At 40.4% G+C, this 17,450-nt stretch overlaps 1 protein-coding gene across 12 annotated transcripts in view; it reads left to right on the forward strand.

Moving 5' to 3' along the window:
* Window positions 1–17,450, forward strand: part of ANO4 (anoctamin 4) — a 405,675-nt gene that overhangs the window by 256,909 nt on the left and 131,316 nt on the right. For all 12 annotated transcript variants that reach the window (XR_013350859.1, XM_077846039.1, XM_077846035.1 and 9 more), the window contains one exon: window positions 677–808. Coding sequence is in view for 11 of the 12 variants with exons in the window: in XM_077846039.1 (XP_077702165.1) it covers window positions 677–808 (132 nt within the window). In the remaining variant the exon portion in view is untranslated. The remainder of the gene's footprint in view (window positions 1–676; window positions 809–17,450) is intronic.

Raw genomic sequence — 17,450 nt, forward strand, 5'->3', positions numbered from 1 at the left:
GGGGAAAACTGTGGCTTGTAAACCGCCCTTACGACACCGTTGTTTTCTGTGATTTGGCATCATTGCATGCCCTGGCCAGAGTGACACATGTGTCATCATGCCCCCATACCTTGAGAACCATGGAATCTGCTTGAAAGACAGAATGAAAGCCAAACAGGCTGCTGTCTACTGAGAGACAGTTCAGGGAAGATGTGAGAGGCAGAAGAAAATCATGACATCACGCTCTCTGCACACAGTCAACCCACTGGGATGTGCTGTCGGCTGCCCTGCTGAAAGTTAACTACAGCTAGAGCACTTTCCTAACCAAGAAAAGATGGGGAAATTTTCCAAATACAAAATGAGTTTCTAAAACCTGCAGAATGTAAGAAGTTAAGGTCTCTGTTGCTTTGCTTGAGTTAAGGCTATCCACCTCCTTTCCAGAGGCTTCCAGCCATGGTTGTTTATTGACATGTGGGTAAACATGTAACTCTCAGCCATTGTTTCACAGACAATAATATTGAAGTCCCATGACGAAATTTGAAAAAACACTGGAGTTGAGGTTCTCTTCTTTCATGAATAAAGTGAGAGTGTCTAGTGTGTGTGGTGTTGTGATTATGGCTCTGTAGAGACTTCCGCCTGTGTTTTGGGGTATTGCTGACATATTGTACCCTTTGGTCTTGCCTTTCATGTACCACAGGATCGATAAACAAATAAGCAGGTTTCGGAGATGGTTACCTAAGAAGCCCATGAGGCTGGACAAGGAGACACTGCCAGACCTGGAGGAGAATGACTGCTACACTGCCCCTTTCAGCCAGCAAAGGATCCACCAGTGAGTGTTTCATGTGAAAACCCTTGTCTTACTAAGGACATGCAGCTGTGATAGAGCCTTCTCCTGCACACCTTTGAGTCCTTGGCATGTGGAAGGAACAGCTGAGTGCCTTTCTTCCCTGAAAGTCCTGTGAGTGTTCATGTCCCTTCTGTATTAGGGTAAGCCGACCGTTCTAACAGACCATTCCCATGTCTTCGTGGCTTGACACAGTAGAACATGAATCCATGTGTGACATGTGTTGGGTGAATGACCTTCTCCATGGTGATTCAGAGACCCAGGCTCTTTCCGTTTTGCATCTCTGCCAGTCCCCATGCTCCGAGCCCCTGCACGCTCACCATTTCCAACCAGCAGACAGGGAAACTGGTCTACCCATGGCCCCATTGAAAAGAGGGGTCTTTTGTTTGATTTCACCAGTCTCCACACGCTTCTCAGTTCCCTTTCTTGAGCAACTTACCAGGTTGCCCCCAGGAGAAGCCACATCCCTGAGTAGCCCAGTTGCTGGCTCTTCTTTCAGGTTCTGGATAGTAATTTGTCACTTTTGACATGTGGCGGGGGGGTTGGTGGGGGGGTTGGCTAAGTAATTGAGCCTTTGAGGAATTGCAAAAGTGATAGGAAACTGAACTTCTGAGAAGACAAGAATTGGAATAGTGGTGTCAGTAGTAGGAGAGGGAAGCATGCCAAAAACTGTAAAAAACTAAGCAAAAACAGCCTCTCAAAAGGCAAATAAGTTTGACATAGCCTCGCTCTCAGCCAGATTCCCAAATTCCTGGCTCTCCCTATTCTAGCCATAGACACAGCAAAATGACTTACTCAAGGGGAGGAAATGACTTACCTAAATTCCTGGCTCTCCCTGTTCTAGCCATAGACACACAGCAAAATGACTTACTCAAGGGGAGGAAATGACTTACTCAAGGGGAGTCCAACCCAAGGGGAGGGTAACATTGTTTTTGGAAAAAAATAAGTTGCTAGCTTTGAGAAAAAGAAATAAACCAAAAAGCACTTGTCAGGTGGCAGGGAATGTATGGTCAGCGGCATGTTCCAGCAACAGAAAATCAGTTAATGTCTTTGGACTTCTAGCGGATAAAGGAGAAAAGAAAAATTAAAGAATAGATGTTCTATATTATACATATAATATATAATACAAGGGAAACAACTTTGTAAGCCTCTAAAATAGCCAAACTCTGGACCTCCACATGTCAGATTGATGCCAACCCAGCTACATTATGTGAGCATTTAAAAGAGTCAGTGAAAAAGACATGAAACTCACAGCCTGACCTTAAAATCCCAGTTAAATCCTCCACAGGAACTAAAAAATGAAAAGGGTTTCATGTTAACTCAAAGATAAGACCTATGGGTGTTTTTTATGGTAAAAAGATAAATGAGAGCTGACATGTTCCTGCTCTTAGCTTAAACCTTTGCTATGCCTGTGTTGTTCATCTTGAAGTTTCTTAGGCAAGTGATTGTATGCTTTAAATTCTTCTGGAGTAGAGTCTGATTTATATGCAGAATTTTCCCTTTGCTTCTTACCTGTCTAAAAGAATACCATAACAGTGAGGGAGCATCTTACAGTTTTTGGATGGATAGAATCATGAATGGATAAGTAGATGGCTCATAAGTAGGTAGCCAGAAGAATCTATGAAACATAGGGTATGTGCCTGGGGTTTTGCTTTACTTCAAAGAGATATAGGTAAATAGAAGAGGAAGGTCATCTTCATGCTGGTTACATTTCCTGATGTTCTTTCTTGCTTTAGAAAAAAATTTTTAGCAAGTTTCCCAAAGGCAGAAGCACCTGGGTATGCATCAGAATCCCTAAGGAATGAAACCCTTTATACTTTAAAAGTATTCTAAAATATATAATAAAAGAAGGACTGTATAGCTTATAGGCTCACAGATGTTTTCGGCCATTTCTTTTTCTTTTTCTTTTTTTTTTCTTTTTTTTTTTACGATTTTATTTATTTATTCATGAAAGACACACAGACACAGAGACCTAGGCAGAGGGAGAAACAGGCTCCCTGTGGGGAGCCTGGGACTTGATTCCAGGATGCTAGGATCATGCCCTGGGCCAAAGGCTGACGCTCAACCACTAAGCCACCCAGGCATCCCTACTTGACCCTTTCTATCACAGATTTGAGAGGCCTTTTTTTAAAAATATGTTTGGGCATTGGTTCAATGAATAATTAATTCATCTGACAGTCACTGATTCGATGTCAACTTCTTGCCAGGCACTCTAGGTGCAGAGGATATAAGACAAATAATAAACAATCTTTGCCCCAGCCTAGCTAGTAAAGACAGAAGACCACTTTAAATAATTGTACACAGTATGATGGGTGTGACTTAAAGAGTGCTCCATACTCCAGATTTGGATGGAGGCTCTAAAACCTAAGAGTTGAACACACACAAAAAAAATGCTTGATATGGGTCTTGAAGGATAACACTTGTCCAGATAGGTAATGGGAGAACCATATCTCAAGAGAGAGTAATATATGTATAAAAGTATATGGATATGGGGCACCTGGTTGGATCAGTCAGTTGAGCGTCCCACTCTTGATTTGGCTCAGGTCATGATCTTGGGGTCATGAGATCAAGTCGATCAAGTCCAACATTAGGTTCTGCGCTGTGTGTGTGTGTGTGTGTGTGTGTGAAGAGAGAGACAGACAGAGACACAGAGAGACAGAGAGAGGGGCATGAAACAGAATGGGATGTTTAAAGAACTAAAAGTGGTTTTCTGTGAATGGGCATAGGTTGTGAAAAAACCTGGCATTATTGTTTGCAAAAGGAGATGATCAGTGGAAGATGAGCTTTTGAGACAGGAGAACGAAGGAGGAAAAAAGCAGGATAGTTGGAAGGAAGGAAACCTAAGAATCAGGCCTCAGTGGGATCAAGAGAGTAGTTTAGAGAGTTCCATCATGTAGTCTGGTGATGAAGAATTAAACACAAGTCTTAAACATCATGGACAGTGGGGATTTCTTTCTGAGAATTGTCATACTGTGCAGACAAAATCCCCTTAATGAATGTGTAAAAGTGAGACTCGAGGAGTGCTGGCTGTTTAGTTGGAAAAGATTGATACAATCAGAAAAAAAAAAATTCCCTATGGGTGGATGCTTCTCTAAGGTGACAGTAATGGGTTTAAAGTAATCAGAAGTAGCTGATGAATGAGCTCTAAGGCTCATAATATGACTTCCTGGTTTTCCGAATGCAGTCCAAAATCCCATGTGACTTCTTGATTTTGCAGAATATTTGATATTGTGTTTGTCTAGGAATAAATGAGAATAATAGATTGTGTGTGTGTGTATGTGTGTGTACATGAATGTAGCAGAAAGAGAGAAAAAATTAGGAGTCTAATAAATAATGATCAAAGTGGAAAAGAAGTCTTAAAAATACTTTGAAATCAGGATAAAGCCCAGACTCCTAAGCTGACTCACTAAATCCTGCTTCGATTCTCTGTTGAGCACGTGATCCACAATGAACTACTTGGACCTTCTTAACTCATGGTGCCCCCCTACCTTCTGTTGCACATCTTCCTTCTACTTGGTGTACTTTTTCCCTTAGATACCCTTCTTTCAGGTTTTATCAGGGGCGTTTTCTTCAGAAAACCTCCCAAGGCTTCCAACCTTAGATATGCATTTTGAAAACATCATTCTGTATTCACTCAGAATGATGCGCTCAGGAGAATGAATAGAAGTTGGGTGAGGATAGAACTAGGAGACAGGTTATATCACTTCTAGGTTTTAGAAGTAAATTCTTGGTGAGGTGCATTTTTCTGTATCCTGATAATACTTCTATTTTCTATTATAGCTCTTAATGTAGAACCATATAGACTATAAAGTTCTTGAAAGTCTATGTCTGTATCATCATTTTTGAATCCCATAGTTGGTGCTTAATGATGATTTGTTAAATGAGAAGTGAATAGATAAAAAATGAAAATAGAACAATCATGTGAATAAAGAATGTAGATGCTATGAAGTTAGCTCAGGCACACTCCTCCCAGACCAAATTCAATCCGTCCTCTTCTCCAGTGTGGCCCACTTCCATCACCCCTAGTCTAATAAATGGCACTAATATTTGTGCAGTTGTTGAAACCAGAGTCAGGAAGCTGTTCTAGACCTCTGCTTCACCTCTGCTTCCTGCATCCACTACATATCCAATGGCTGACAATTTTACAAGCTAAGTGTCTCTGTAATCTAACAAATTTTCTCTATCTCCACCATCATTACCTCTCTTCTGAAACCAGATGTGATGTACCAGTTCTATCCTTGCCCATCTCCAATCCATTCTCCCAAATGCATGTGGAATGATCTTTTTAAAATGCACATCTAATCATGTCACCTGATCCTGCTTAAAAACCTTAGAATAAATGCCAAAATTATTAAGGTGACCTACAAGGCCTCAGATGACCTGATCAAGTGGTCAACTCTTCTCCAGCCTTATCTGCCTTCACTATCTTCCACCCTCCCTTCTTATGATCCAGTCACATACAGCCTCTCTCAGTTCTTTGGATGCACCTCCCCTCAGGGCATTTGCATATGCTGTGTTTTCTCTTGGAATTCTCTTCTCATTGCTTACCCCTTCCCCAGCTTACTCATTTATACTTCAAAACCCAGCTCCAGAACTCTTCCCAGGGAAGCCCTCCTCTCCTCTTTCCAAAGACCAGGTCTTCTTGCTGTTTTCTCTTTCAGTCATATGTTTCCTATATAACATTTTAACAATTTGAAATGATATAACCTTATAATCATTTGGTTGTTACATGATTAATCCTTAAACTCTCCAGATAAACTGAACTCCATGGAGGCATACACCATGTCTGATTTTGCTCACAATTATATCTCTGATACTTAACACAGTGCCGAGCATACCACAGATGCTCAATGTTTGTCCACTAAATGAATGGAGTAAGGATGAGAGTAATAAAGGCAACATGGGATAATCCAATCATGGATCTTTATATTCTGAACTATATTGCACAAAAATTTAAAATTGAGAACCGACTAAAAAACAAATGGCCTGGCAACCCATTTGAACACATATCAATGTTTGTGAACCAGTGGAGGCAAACCAGTGAGTATGCATGTCTCTAAGTCAACATATGATGCTATTGCTCATTTTATGATATCACCAAATGCCTACAGTTAGGAAAGGTCTTACTAGATGCCAGACATTATTTTAAGAACCTTAATCCTTACAACAACACTATGAGAGAGGAGGTGTTATTGTTAACATTTTGCGGATGAGGAAAGAAAAGCACAAAGAAATTAAGGAATCTGCAGTAGATCACATAACTAGGCTAATCCACCCACTGAAGAGACCCTGAATATTGGTGCTTTAACACAATAGAAGTTCCCTTGTTGTTCACATCATTGTCTAGTATAGGACCATGAGGATATCTACTCCACATAGTCATTCAGGTATCCAGGCCACTTCTGTGTAGTAATTGCTGTCCCCTAGATCTCTTGCATGTGGTGGATAGAAAAAGAGAGATGGGTAATTTTGTAGAAAGTTTTTATGGGCCAGGCTAAGAAGTGGTGGACAACACTTATACCCAAATTTCACGGGCCAGAGTTCAGTCATGTAATTACCTCTACTCAAGAGATGCTATCATAACTAGTCCATATGTGTGCCCAAGGGGAAAAGGGAAACAGGTTTCTAAACATCTAAGCAGTCTGTCTCAGTGATGGAATAGAATTTCAGATTCAGACAGGGTGGCTCCAGACTCCACATTCTTAAGCATTGCACTCCACTACAGGATTTCTCAGCATTTGCACTGTTGCCATTTTGGGCTGAATAACCCTGTTGTAGGGAGCTGTCCTGTGCATCTTAGCATGGTTAGTAGATCACTGTCCTCTATCCTTTTGATGCTAGAAGCAGCTTCTTCCTCTCTTAGTTATGAAAACCAAAAATGTCTCCAGACATTGCCAAATTTTTCTAGGGAGGGGAGGAGGATGGGTTCAAAATCACAGCACTCTCTCCATTTGAGAATCATTGCTGTACTGTCTTTTATCACATGATGCCCTTCTGGCAGGACCACCCACTATCTGAGATCATTTAAACTCTAGCTGAATCTGATAATGATGACAGACAAATCTATTTAAGATTTAATTTTTTTCCTTGTCACCTCCTTGCCTCTGAATGTTGGCCTGCTTAAATATCATCACCCTTCATTCTTACAATGGCATTTGCAGTGGTATCCTTGAGGAAATTACTTCTTAAGGTTGATACTCAAAATAAAGGTTTTTGCTGGTAGAGAAAAGGAAATGTAGAAAAGATTCATGACACTTTTTATAATAGATGTACAATATATTCGTTCAAGAAATAGATCAATTCTGAATTGCCTTTCAGGAAAATATGTTAGATATAAGCAGAAAAAATGTTTCTCCCTATAATTTTATTCCTGTTATTACCATTAGTCTATTTTTATGAAAATTTGTAAAAAAAATGAAGTAAAATTAAATATTGACTATTTCCTAATAGAAGATTTTGAAAGTTGTGTTTGTTGTATGTGCATAAGTTTAAATAGGTACTCAATCATTCACATGCTCCATGCCTGTTGTTGGGAATCAACAGTGAGCAAATAGGCCAAGATCCTTGCTCTCCTGGAGCTTACCTTATGGCTGGGGCCAACTGGCAACAAATTATAAACCAGTGATTCCCAACAGAGGCATGATTTGGCCAGGTCTGGAAACATTTTTGGTTGCACAACTAGAAGTGGAGAGTGCTACTGGTATCAAGGGGATGGAGGGCTAAATATCACTCCATGTGCAGGCAACCCCCATGGCAAAGAGGTCTTTGGCCCTATGTGTCAGTAGTGTTGAGGTAAACATTTTAAAAATCCATTTTAAAGCTTGTTAGGATGTGATAAATACTATGGGAAAAGAGAAAAAGAGAAGTAGGGGTGTTAAAAATGAACAACTCTGGCATGGGCATATGGGTGCAGGTTAAATTTTCAAAAGATGGTGTTTATATTCTTCTGTAGACCTCAGATAGAAGGTACGATTTGAAAAAGATTTGAAGGAGATAAGAGGAGGGAACAGAGAGGGGGTTCCAGGTAAGGGAATAAGCCAAAGCACAGGCCCAAATGTGTGAGCACATATGGATGTGTTTGGGGGAAAAGTAAGACCTTTGTGGCTGAAATAGAAATGATGACACAGTCAACAGTGATGAGTTAGAAGGGAAAGAGAGAGGCTGATCATATGTAGCCTTGGCTTTTACAAAGGAAAGAGATCGTCTAACTTAATTGTTGAAAATATCATTCTGACTCCTTTGAGAACAGACTGTAGGAAGCAAGAGTAGAAGCAGAAATCAGAGGACAGCTGCAGACATCCCAGTGAGAGGAGAGGAGAGATTAAATGAGATGAGATAGATAAATTGATTGATTTACATTTCTAGCTTTAAAAAGTCTGTAGTGAAAACATATACCACATATAACTTAGTATCAACCCATTTCCTTGCAAAGCTTGGTTGTATACAAAATGTTTTAGCATGTGTCCGGTGGATGTATGAATTAGACATTTTATTTATTTATTTATTTATTTATTTATTTATTTATTTATTTATGATAGTCACACAGAGAGAGAGAGAGAGAGAGAGAGGCAGAGACACAGGCAGAGGGAGAAGCAGGCTCCATTCACCGGGAGCCCGACGTGGGATTCGATCCCGGGTCCTCAGGATCGCGCCCTGGGCCAAAGGCAGGCACCAAACCATTGTGCCACCCAGGGATCCCTGAATTAGACATTATAAAAGGACCCCTTGACATGATATTTGCTTGCATGCCTTTCTCCCCCTGCTAGACTGTGAGCAACTGAGGGCAGGAAATCCCCTGAGGGCAGCCAGTGGCACCCAGGGTATGGTTATGATCATGAGACATAGCAGAACAGGAAAGGACCGCAGCGGAGTTGGCACTGCTGAAGGACAGCACCAGGAATCCAGAATCTGGTTCTTTCATCTAAGCCTAGAACATCCACATGAAAAGTTGAAAGCCGCAGTCAGCTAGTCAGTCAATTGTGGTCTCAGTGTTCTGCTTGAATTTACCTCTGGCTTGTTGATTTATCTTTGGTCTCAATTTTGCTAATAGACTATCTTCCCTATCCAGTTTTGTGGCTCTTGAGTTCTGTTATCAGGATTAATGCCTGACCCCAAGACTTTTAAGTCCTACATTATACCTTTTAATTCATATATCTTGTGCATGTGGGAAATGTCAAGTGTGTACATCAAAAGACCACTTGACATAAAATTGGCTTACATGCTTTTTTCTCCCTTTCCAGACCATGGTCCTGAGGAATGACAAAGAAGTCTAGGGAATAACAAAACAACAAGGCTCTTTTGCCCAAGAAAGCACTAACCATGGAAATCTTGGTGCTAGGGCCAGTGAGGGCTGGTAAGAACAGGAGAAAGTTCCTAAAGGGCTGTTGGTGGAAGGTTCTCTGGAACCTCTCTTTGCCCTCTTATCATTTAACCTTCTCAGCTGAATAAGCCAAGAAACCATGGCAGTGAGGCATGGACAGTAGTAATCAGCCAATGGGCTAAAGGCTATTTTCAAGTAGTGGTAGCAACAATTGCGATGATATAAGGTGGTAGTGGCCACCCATGTATTTATTTGCTTTTAAGATTTATATTTATTTGAGAGACAAAAAGAGAGAGAGAGAGAGAGAGAGAGAGAGAACACACACATGAGCAGAGGGAGAAGCAGACTCCCCACTGAGCAAGGAGCCCAATGTAGGACTCTGTCGTAGGACCCTGGGATCATGACCTGGGCCAAAGGCAGACTCTTAACCAACTGAGACACCAAGATGCCCCATGGCCACTATTTATAAATACTTCCTCTACTCCAGAGTTGCATCATAGATGCATTACAACTCTGAGGGTGGAGGTAGTATGATGAAGGTCATAGAGACTGAGTAGCTTGCTCATGTCACTCCAGTCAATGGCAGATTAGCAAACAGGAGAGAAGTGTGTTTTCTCCATAATGCTGATACCTTGGGTATATACCACGTGGGCAGAGCCAAAGTATAATTTACCTTCTAGCAGCATTGCACTAGTGTGAACAGATGCATGTAAATATACCTAAATGCCCTTGGAATTCATTAAAACATTTAAGGTGGATTCAACATACAAATAAAATGGTAAAATATAAGTAAATATTCTGAACTAAAGAGAATATAATTTAGAGTAGGCCTTCAAGTTCAGGAAGAAAGAAAAACAGGCTCAGATTTGCAGGCCTCAGTGGTCTATCTCTCTGTAATGGTTGATAAATGAGCCATCGAACTGGGCTTTAAGCATAGTGGGTAGAAGGGAGAGAGAAACATAGTAAGTCACATAGTTCTGATTATCAGAGGAGGAAAACCAATCCCTTAGTGAAGCAGAGGTTTTTTTTTTTTTTTTTTTTTTTTTTTTTAGCATTTTCCTAGCATTTGAAAGAAATAAAATTCTTACACAGGGAAAGTGGGAAGAGCTGTGAATAAAGCAGTGAACAATTTCCTTACCAACCCCTTAGAGCAAACATTGTGTAGGGCTGTTTTTGGTAGATACCTCAGCATGGTTCTGGAGAACTAATTGCGTGTGGCTATAACATTTTGGAGGAGTTTAGACATCATCAAAATATTACAGTATATCCTAAACTAACCTCATGTAAATCTCAATTGTTTGAATTACATTCTACAAAAATTATAGCTGAGAATTTATTAAAAAGCAAATAGCCTCATGTTCCATTTAAGTGTGTATTTGCGTTTGAGAAACAATAAAAGCAAGCCTGTGGATACTCATTTTTATAAATCATTGTATGATGCCATTTGGTCATTTTACATGGTATCACCCAAACTGGACCTACAGGTTGCTTATCAGCCATAATTGTATGCAAGCCTAAGAGGCTTCAGCATTAGGATTAGTTGTTCATTGGAGCATTGTAGTTCCAGAAGGCCTCCCTCAAAACTCAGATAATTTCAGAGAGAGCAATTCAACACAACAGTAGGGATTTTGTTGAATATTAGGTTTGTGAATGAGGTATAGTCACTATCCCTACTTTTATAAAGGAGGAAACAGGAACAGAGAGGTTAAATGACTTGCCCAAGGAAACACAGTGGGTAAGTAGTAAGACGTAGATTCTCACGTAAGGCACTCTGGCTCCAGTCTTATCCTCTTGACATTATATATCAGTTTTCTATGGCTGCTGTAAAAAAAATCACCATGAATTTCATGACTTAGCAAAATGTATTATGGTCCTGTAGGTTAGAAGTCTGCCATGGGTCTCACTGCGCTAAGATCAAGGCGTGACAGGGCCGTATTCTTTGGTGGAGTTGCTGGGGGAGAACCTGTTTCTTTGCCCTCTCCAGCATTGGAGGCTGCTGCATTCTTGACTCTGGGCCTGTTACTTTGTCCTCAGAGTCAGCAATGGTGGTTGAGTTCTTTTCACGTCACATCATTTCACTCTGACCCTGCTTCTGTCATCCCATCTCCTTCTCTGACTCTTCTTCCTTCTTCTTCCATTTTTAAGGATGCTTGTGATTACACTGGGCCTGCCTAAATGGTCCCGGATAATCTTCCTACTATAAAGTCAGCCGACAAATAACCCTAATTCTATCTGGAATATTAATTCCCCTTTGCCATATAGCTTAAAATAGTCATAGATTCTAGGGATTAAGTTATTGACATTATTCCGCCTCACACAGCTGTATAATCTGCAAAGCCCCAGGGATCCAGAACAGAAGACAGGTAAGTTCTGGCAGAGGGGAAAAAAAAGAAGGAAGGAAGAGAAGGTTGTAGCAATAGGATTTAGGGACCTTAAATGAAATGATTTGTCTAAAATATTTAGTCCAGTACCTGGCCCATAGAAAACACTCAACAATTGGTAGATATAGTGACAATGATGATGAAGAAGAACCACAAGTACAATAAGAATTCTTGGGAGAATCTCTGAAAATTTGCAGTCAAATTTCTACACTGCAGTCAGTGTATAAAGGGCAAGTCTGAGGTGACAAAGACTAATTTTTGCAGAGTTGAACCTCTGACCTGAACTGGAAAAGCATTTCTTCCAGCTAAATGTTATTCAGTGGTGTGGATATGTTACAGACTGAACATTTATGTCACCCACTTCCCGCCCCCCACCCAAATTCATACGTTGACATCTAATCCTCACTGTGATAGTATTAGGAGTGATTAGGTCATGATAGTGGAGCCCTCAGGAATGGGATGAGTGCCTTAAAGAAGAGGCCAGAGAGCGAACTTAATGCCCACCATGAAAGAATGCAACCAGACCTCTGTAACCAGAAGAGGATGACCCTCACCAGACCTTGACCAGACTACCACCTTACCTCAGTTTTCCAGTCTCTTGGAAATAAATTTCAATTGAGAAGCCACCCACCCAGCTATGGAAGTGTGTTATAGCAGCCCAAACTGACTAAAGGCAGGATACACCACCATTTAACATTTATCAGTAATATACGTACATTTGTTTTCTAACTCCTGTCACCATGGATGGCTGAAGCTACAGATTCTTCCAGCATGTGCCTGTTTCAATATTTTCTGTTTGGAGTTTTTCTGGTGTTTTCATCAATCTGAAATCTTTAGAGAGTCCTTTAGGCAAAGAGATACTGATATTGATTTAGATAGGATTAATGTTCTTTTAGTGCCCCCATGACTTATGGCAGGTCTCACAACACGTGTTTTATTGCAATCACTTATTTGGCATTAGGATCCTCAATATGCAGGTTTTTTTTATTGATCCACGAAGTCAGAGGAAACCTATCTCTGTCCTGGGAAGTTTTGTACTGAGTTGAAAATGAAACAAGCCACACAGTCTGAGATTTATGTTTCTGAAGATGACACAGCTTCTTTTAAGTAAGTAGGACATAACTTAATGAGTTTAGTTGAAGGGCAAAAGATACACCTGGTGGTATGGGAAAAGTGCAGACACGTTTTGGCTGTCTGGAGACCTAGTAGTTAGTTAGCTGTGTTCTCTTAGTATCCATAGGACCAACTGTGAATAAGTCACTTAGACATTTTTTCCCATATATCCATTTGTAAATAGTTTTTTTACATGATTTTATTTATTTTTTTTATTCATGAGACACACATAGAGAGACAGAGACACAGGCAGAGGGAAAAGCAGCAGACGGAGAAGCAGACTCCATGTAGGGAGCCTGACATGGGCTCCAGGATCACGCCCTGGGCTGAAGGCGGCGCTAAACTGCTGAGCCACCCGGGCTGCCCTGTAAATAGATTTTCATTTATTAACTCATTCATTCAATAATACATCTTATTGAAGTATAATTAACATATAGTGTTATATTAGTTTCAGGTGTACAATGTATTGATAGAACAATTCTATACAGTGCTCACCATGGTGAATGTAGTCACCATCTGTCACCATATAACATTATTACAGTATTGTTGACTAGATTCCCCATGTTGTAGTCTTCATCTCTATGAGTTATTTATTTTATAACTGGAAGTTTATACCTCATAATCCCCTTTAACTATTTCATCCATTCCCCCAACCCTTCCCCTAGGGCAACAACTAGTTCATTCTCCTTACTTAAAAGGTGTTTTTTGGATTCTTTGTTAATTTGTTTTGTTTTTGCAGATTACACATATAAGAAAAGTCATATGGTATTTGTCTTTCTCTATCTGACTTATTTCACTTGGCATAATACCCTCTAGGTCCATCCATGTTGTCACAAATGGCAAGGTTTCATTCTTTTTATGGCTGAGTAATATTCCATTGTGTGTGTGTGTGAGTGAGACCTCTTTATTCATCTATGGGTGGACACTTGAGTTGATATCATATGTTGGCTATTGTAAATAATGCTGCAATAAGCATAGGGCATATATCTTTTTGAATTAGTGCTTTTGTTTTCTTTGGGTAAATATCTAGTAGTGAGATTACTGGATCATATGGTATTTCTAGTTTTAATTTTTTGAGGACACTTTATATTGTTTTCTACATTCTCACCAACAGCACATGAGGGGTTCCTTTGACTCGACATCCTCCCCAACACTTGTTTTTCTTGCATTTTTTATTCTAGCCACTCTGGCTGGTGTGAGGTGATATTTCATTGTAGTTTGATTTGCACTTCCCTGATGATGAGTGATATTGAGTACTCTTTTATGTGTCTGTCAGCCATTTATACATCTTCTTTGGAAAAATGTCTATTCAGGCTCTTTGTCCATTTTAAAATCAGATTAGTTGGGTTTTGGTTTGGTTTCAAGCTTTTTTTGTTTTTTGTTGTCGAGTTATATCAGTTCTTTATAGAGATATTAACCCCTTGTTGGATATATCATTTGCAAATATCTTCTCCCATTTAGTAGACTGTCTTTTCATTTTGTTGATGGTTTTCTTTGCAAAGGCTTTTCGATTTGGTGGAGTGTCAATAGTTTATTTTTGCACGTATTTCTCTTGCCCTGAGAAAGATATCTACTAAACCATTGCTAAGGTTGATATCCAAGAGATTATTGCCTGTGTTCTCTTCTAGGATTTTTGTGGTTTCAGGTCTCACATTTACGTCTTTAGTCCATTTTGAGTTTATTTTTTTGTGTATGATTGAAGAAAGTGATCTAGTTTCATTCTTTTGTAGGTAGCTGTTTTCCCAGTATCAGTTATTGAAAAATTGTCTTTTCCCCATTATATATTCTCACCTCCTTCATTGTAGATTAATCAACCATTTAGGCATGAGTTTATTTCTGAATTCTCTGTTCTGTTCCATGGATCTATGTGTCTGTTTCTGTGCCAGTACCATACTGTTTTGATGACTGTATCTTGAAATCTGGGGTTATGATACCTCTAGCTTCATTCTTCTTTCTTAAGATTGCTTTGGATATTCAGGGTCTTTTGTGGTTACACACAAATTTTAGTATTATTTGTTCTAGTTCTATGAAAAATGCTATTGGTGTTTTGATAGGAATTGCATCGTCTGTAGAATGCTTTGGGAAATATGGACATTTTAACAGTATCAATTCTTCCAGTCCATCACCATGGAATATCTTTCCATTTGTTGGTGTTATGTTTAATTTCTTTTGTCAATTCATTCAACAAATGCTTTTAATGTATTGTGTGCCAAGTATTATACTGTAGTAGACAATGCTATCTTGTGTTCATATGTGTATTTGTATCTGTGAACGTATTTTTATTTTAAATATTTAACTTGGGCATATTAAATTTTATGGGAAAGATGCTGTTTTACTCACAAAATGATAGAAAGGCAACTTAAAGAATTTATAGGAAAAGGGAAGTTTTGCCACATTTACATATAATAAAGTAAGCAGGGGTTAACAAAAAGAGAAGCAACGGGACTAGCACTGCATTTGTGGATGGAGTGCATGTTGAAGCATTATGTTATGCTTCATCATCTGCAACAGCCGTCAGGAGGAACAAGGGAGGTCGGGGCGGTGAGGGAGCTCTGTCCTGCCTGTTTTTCATTCATCTTCTCATTTGACCTTTGCCGTATCCCTGCAATGTAATTTCATTATCCTTTCTTTACAGAAAGTAGAACTCAGACTCAGAGATGTTAAGTACTTTATCCAGTGCTGCACAGTAACAAGCAGACTTTGGGTAATCCCAAATCTGCCTGATTTCAAACCCATGCTCTTTCCAAGATATTGTAGCTAATATTCACCAAGCACTTACCAGACATCAGGTTACTCATGAGACTGGTAGTGTTGTTATAGCCACCCAGAAATGGAGAAATGGAACAGAGAGGGTTAGTTAATGATCTGAGTTACAGAGCTAGTAGAAGCAGGCAGTCCTCCCAAACAGTCAGATTCTACAAGCTCACTTGTATCTACTCTGCCTGCATACTCCAACCCAGGCTCTCATATTTATCTTCATTAGGATTTTGGGATGAAAGACAATGTATTTATCTTGTTTAAACCAGCACTGTTGAATCTAGAGGAAGGGAATTCCTGCTTGTAACAACTGTAAGGCTTGGGGCAAGAGTACAAATGAAGCTTATAGACCATACATCGAAATAATTAGAAGTGATAAATCATGTTAACAAGTACAACAGTTTCTTTTACTACCTTGACAAATATACCTTCATGAAGACTTAAAGTTCTAAGTTCTCAGGATTCTTAGAAATTCATTGCATTGGTGAGGTGTGGGGAAAATGCCCCCCTGCCCCCGCTGAGCCTCATGGCCTACTCTCTTTTCCTCCTAGCCACAGCTCTGCCCCATGCTGAAGAGCCACAGGCTCCTGTCATGGACACATCAGCCCCATGTCCAGGTGCCATCCATGTCTCCTGCAAACAGCTTGGCTACTTGGTAGGCATAGAAGTGTCTTTGGGGTGGGGGGTAGACCTGAGAGGCCCATAAAGACCAGAAGTGGCCTTGGTGATTTGGAGGCAGGCTCCAGGTTGACACATCCTTCTTGGCCTGGCCTCACCTGACCTCACCCTATGGGAAGCAATACATCTGGGGAGGCTGCTTTGTGAACCTAAAATCCAGAGCCTGCACAGGATGCATCTCACATCTGAGAAAAGCACAGGTTGGGGGGGGGGGGGGGGGAACAGGGAGAGGAATTAAACCTGTGGCCTTCACAAATAGTACTTTATTCAAATGGCTGCTAACTCAGAACAATGTCTTAGAAATGTTTTTTCCCACTTCTCTCACCCTAGTATAACACCTTTCTGTTTTCTACCCCTGACTAATGGTATCACCACTGGATGTTGACCAACCTGGACACTACCATCCTCCTCATCGTCCACCATCACTACTCAGTCCTTCTGGATTAGCTCCTTCTTTCTGACCTCACTGCCACTGCCTTAATCAAAGTGACCACCAACTCTTGCATGAACAATTATTAAGTCTACTCACCTTCTTCATCTTTCTGCACTGCCATATCCACCATACCCCTGTAGCGGGGTCACATGCAAGGCTCCTACCACTAGCCCACATAAGGCCTTTGTATAGTTAGGACATCCTTCCTCTAATAATTCACAGCCCACAGACTGGCAAGCAGAATATCTTGGATTTCTACCCTTCCTCTTCCCATAACCAGGCACCTTTCCTCATCCTTGAGTAGTGAATAAATTGACTGTCACATGTGGTAGCATTGTTTCCTTGCCTAACAGCTTTCAAAGATTCCCTAAGCCCTTTGGGATCAAGTTCACACTCCTTAGGGCATGGCACTTAAAACTACTTTCCTCCCCTCCTCCCAGCTTCCTGGTCTGAATGTGCTGAAAGTTCTTACCATACAGCAGCGGTGGCTACCTAACTGTCCTGTGACTCCCAATATGTCTTCCTAAAGTGTGCTCTTCTCCTCACTTTCTGGTGAAAGCCTGTTCTTCCCTCAGGAACTAGTTCAGATGTTATCATCTTTTTTTTTTTTAAGATTTTATTTATTTATTCACGAGAGACACAGAGAGTAGAGAGAGAAGAGACAGGCAGAGGGAGAAGCAGGCTCCATGCAGGGAGCCTGACATAGGACTCAGTCCTGGGTCTCCAAGATCATGCCCTGGGCTGAAGGTGACACTAAACTGCTGAGCCACCCAGGCTGCCCATGTTGTCATCTTTTTAAAACCCCTCGTGTCTCATTCAGATGGCGTTAGAATTCTGGGCCCATTAGCCTTCGTAAATACTGTGATTATGGCAGTGATTATATTGTACCATGATTATTTGTTTCCATATCTCCATGTGACACAAAGCATACTACAGCAAAAAGTA

The sequence above is a fragment of the Canis aureus genome, chromosome 13 (assembly GCF_053574225.1).
Source record: "Canis aureus isolate CA01 chromosome 13, VMU_Caureus_v.1.0, whole genome shotgun sequence".
Classification (NCBI taxonomy): Eukaryota; Metazoa; Chordata; class Mammalia; order Carnivora; family Canidae; genus Canis; species Canis aureus.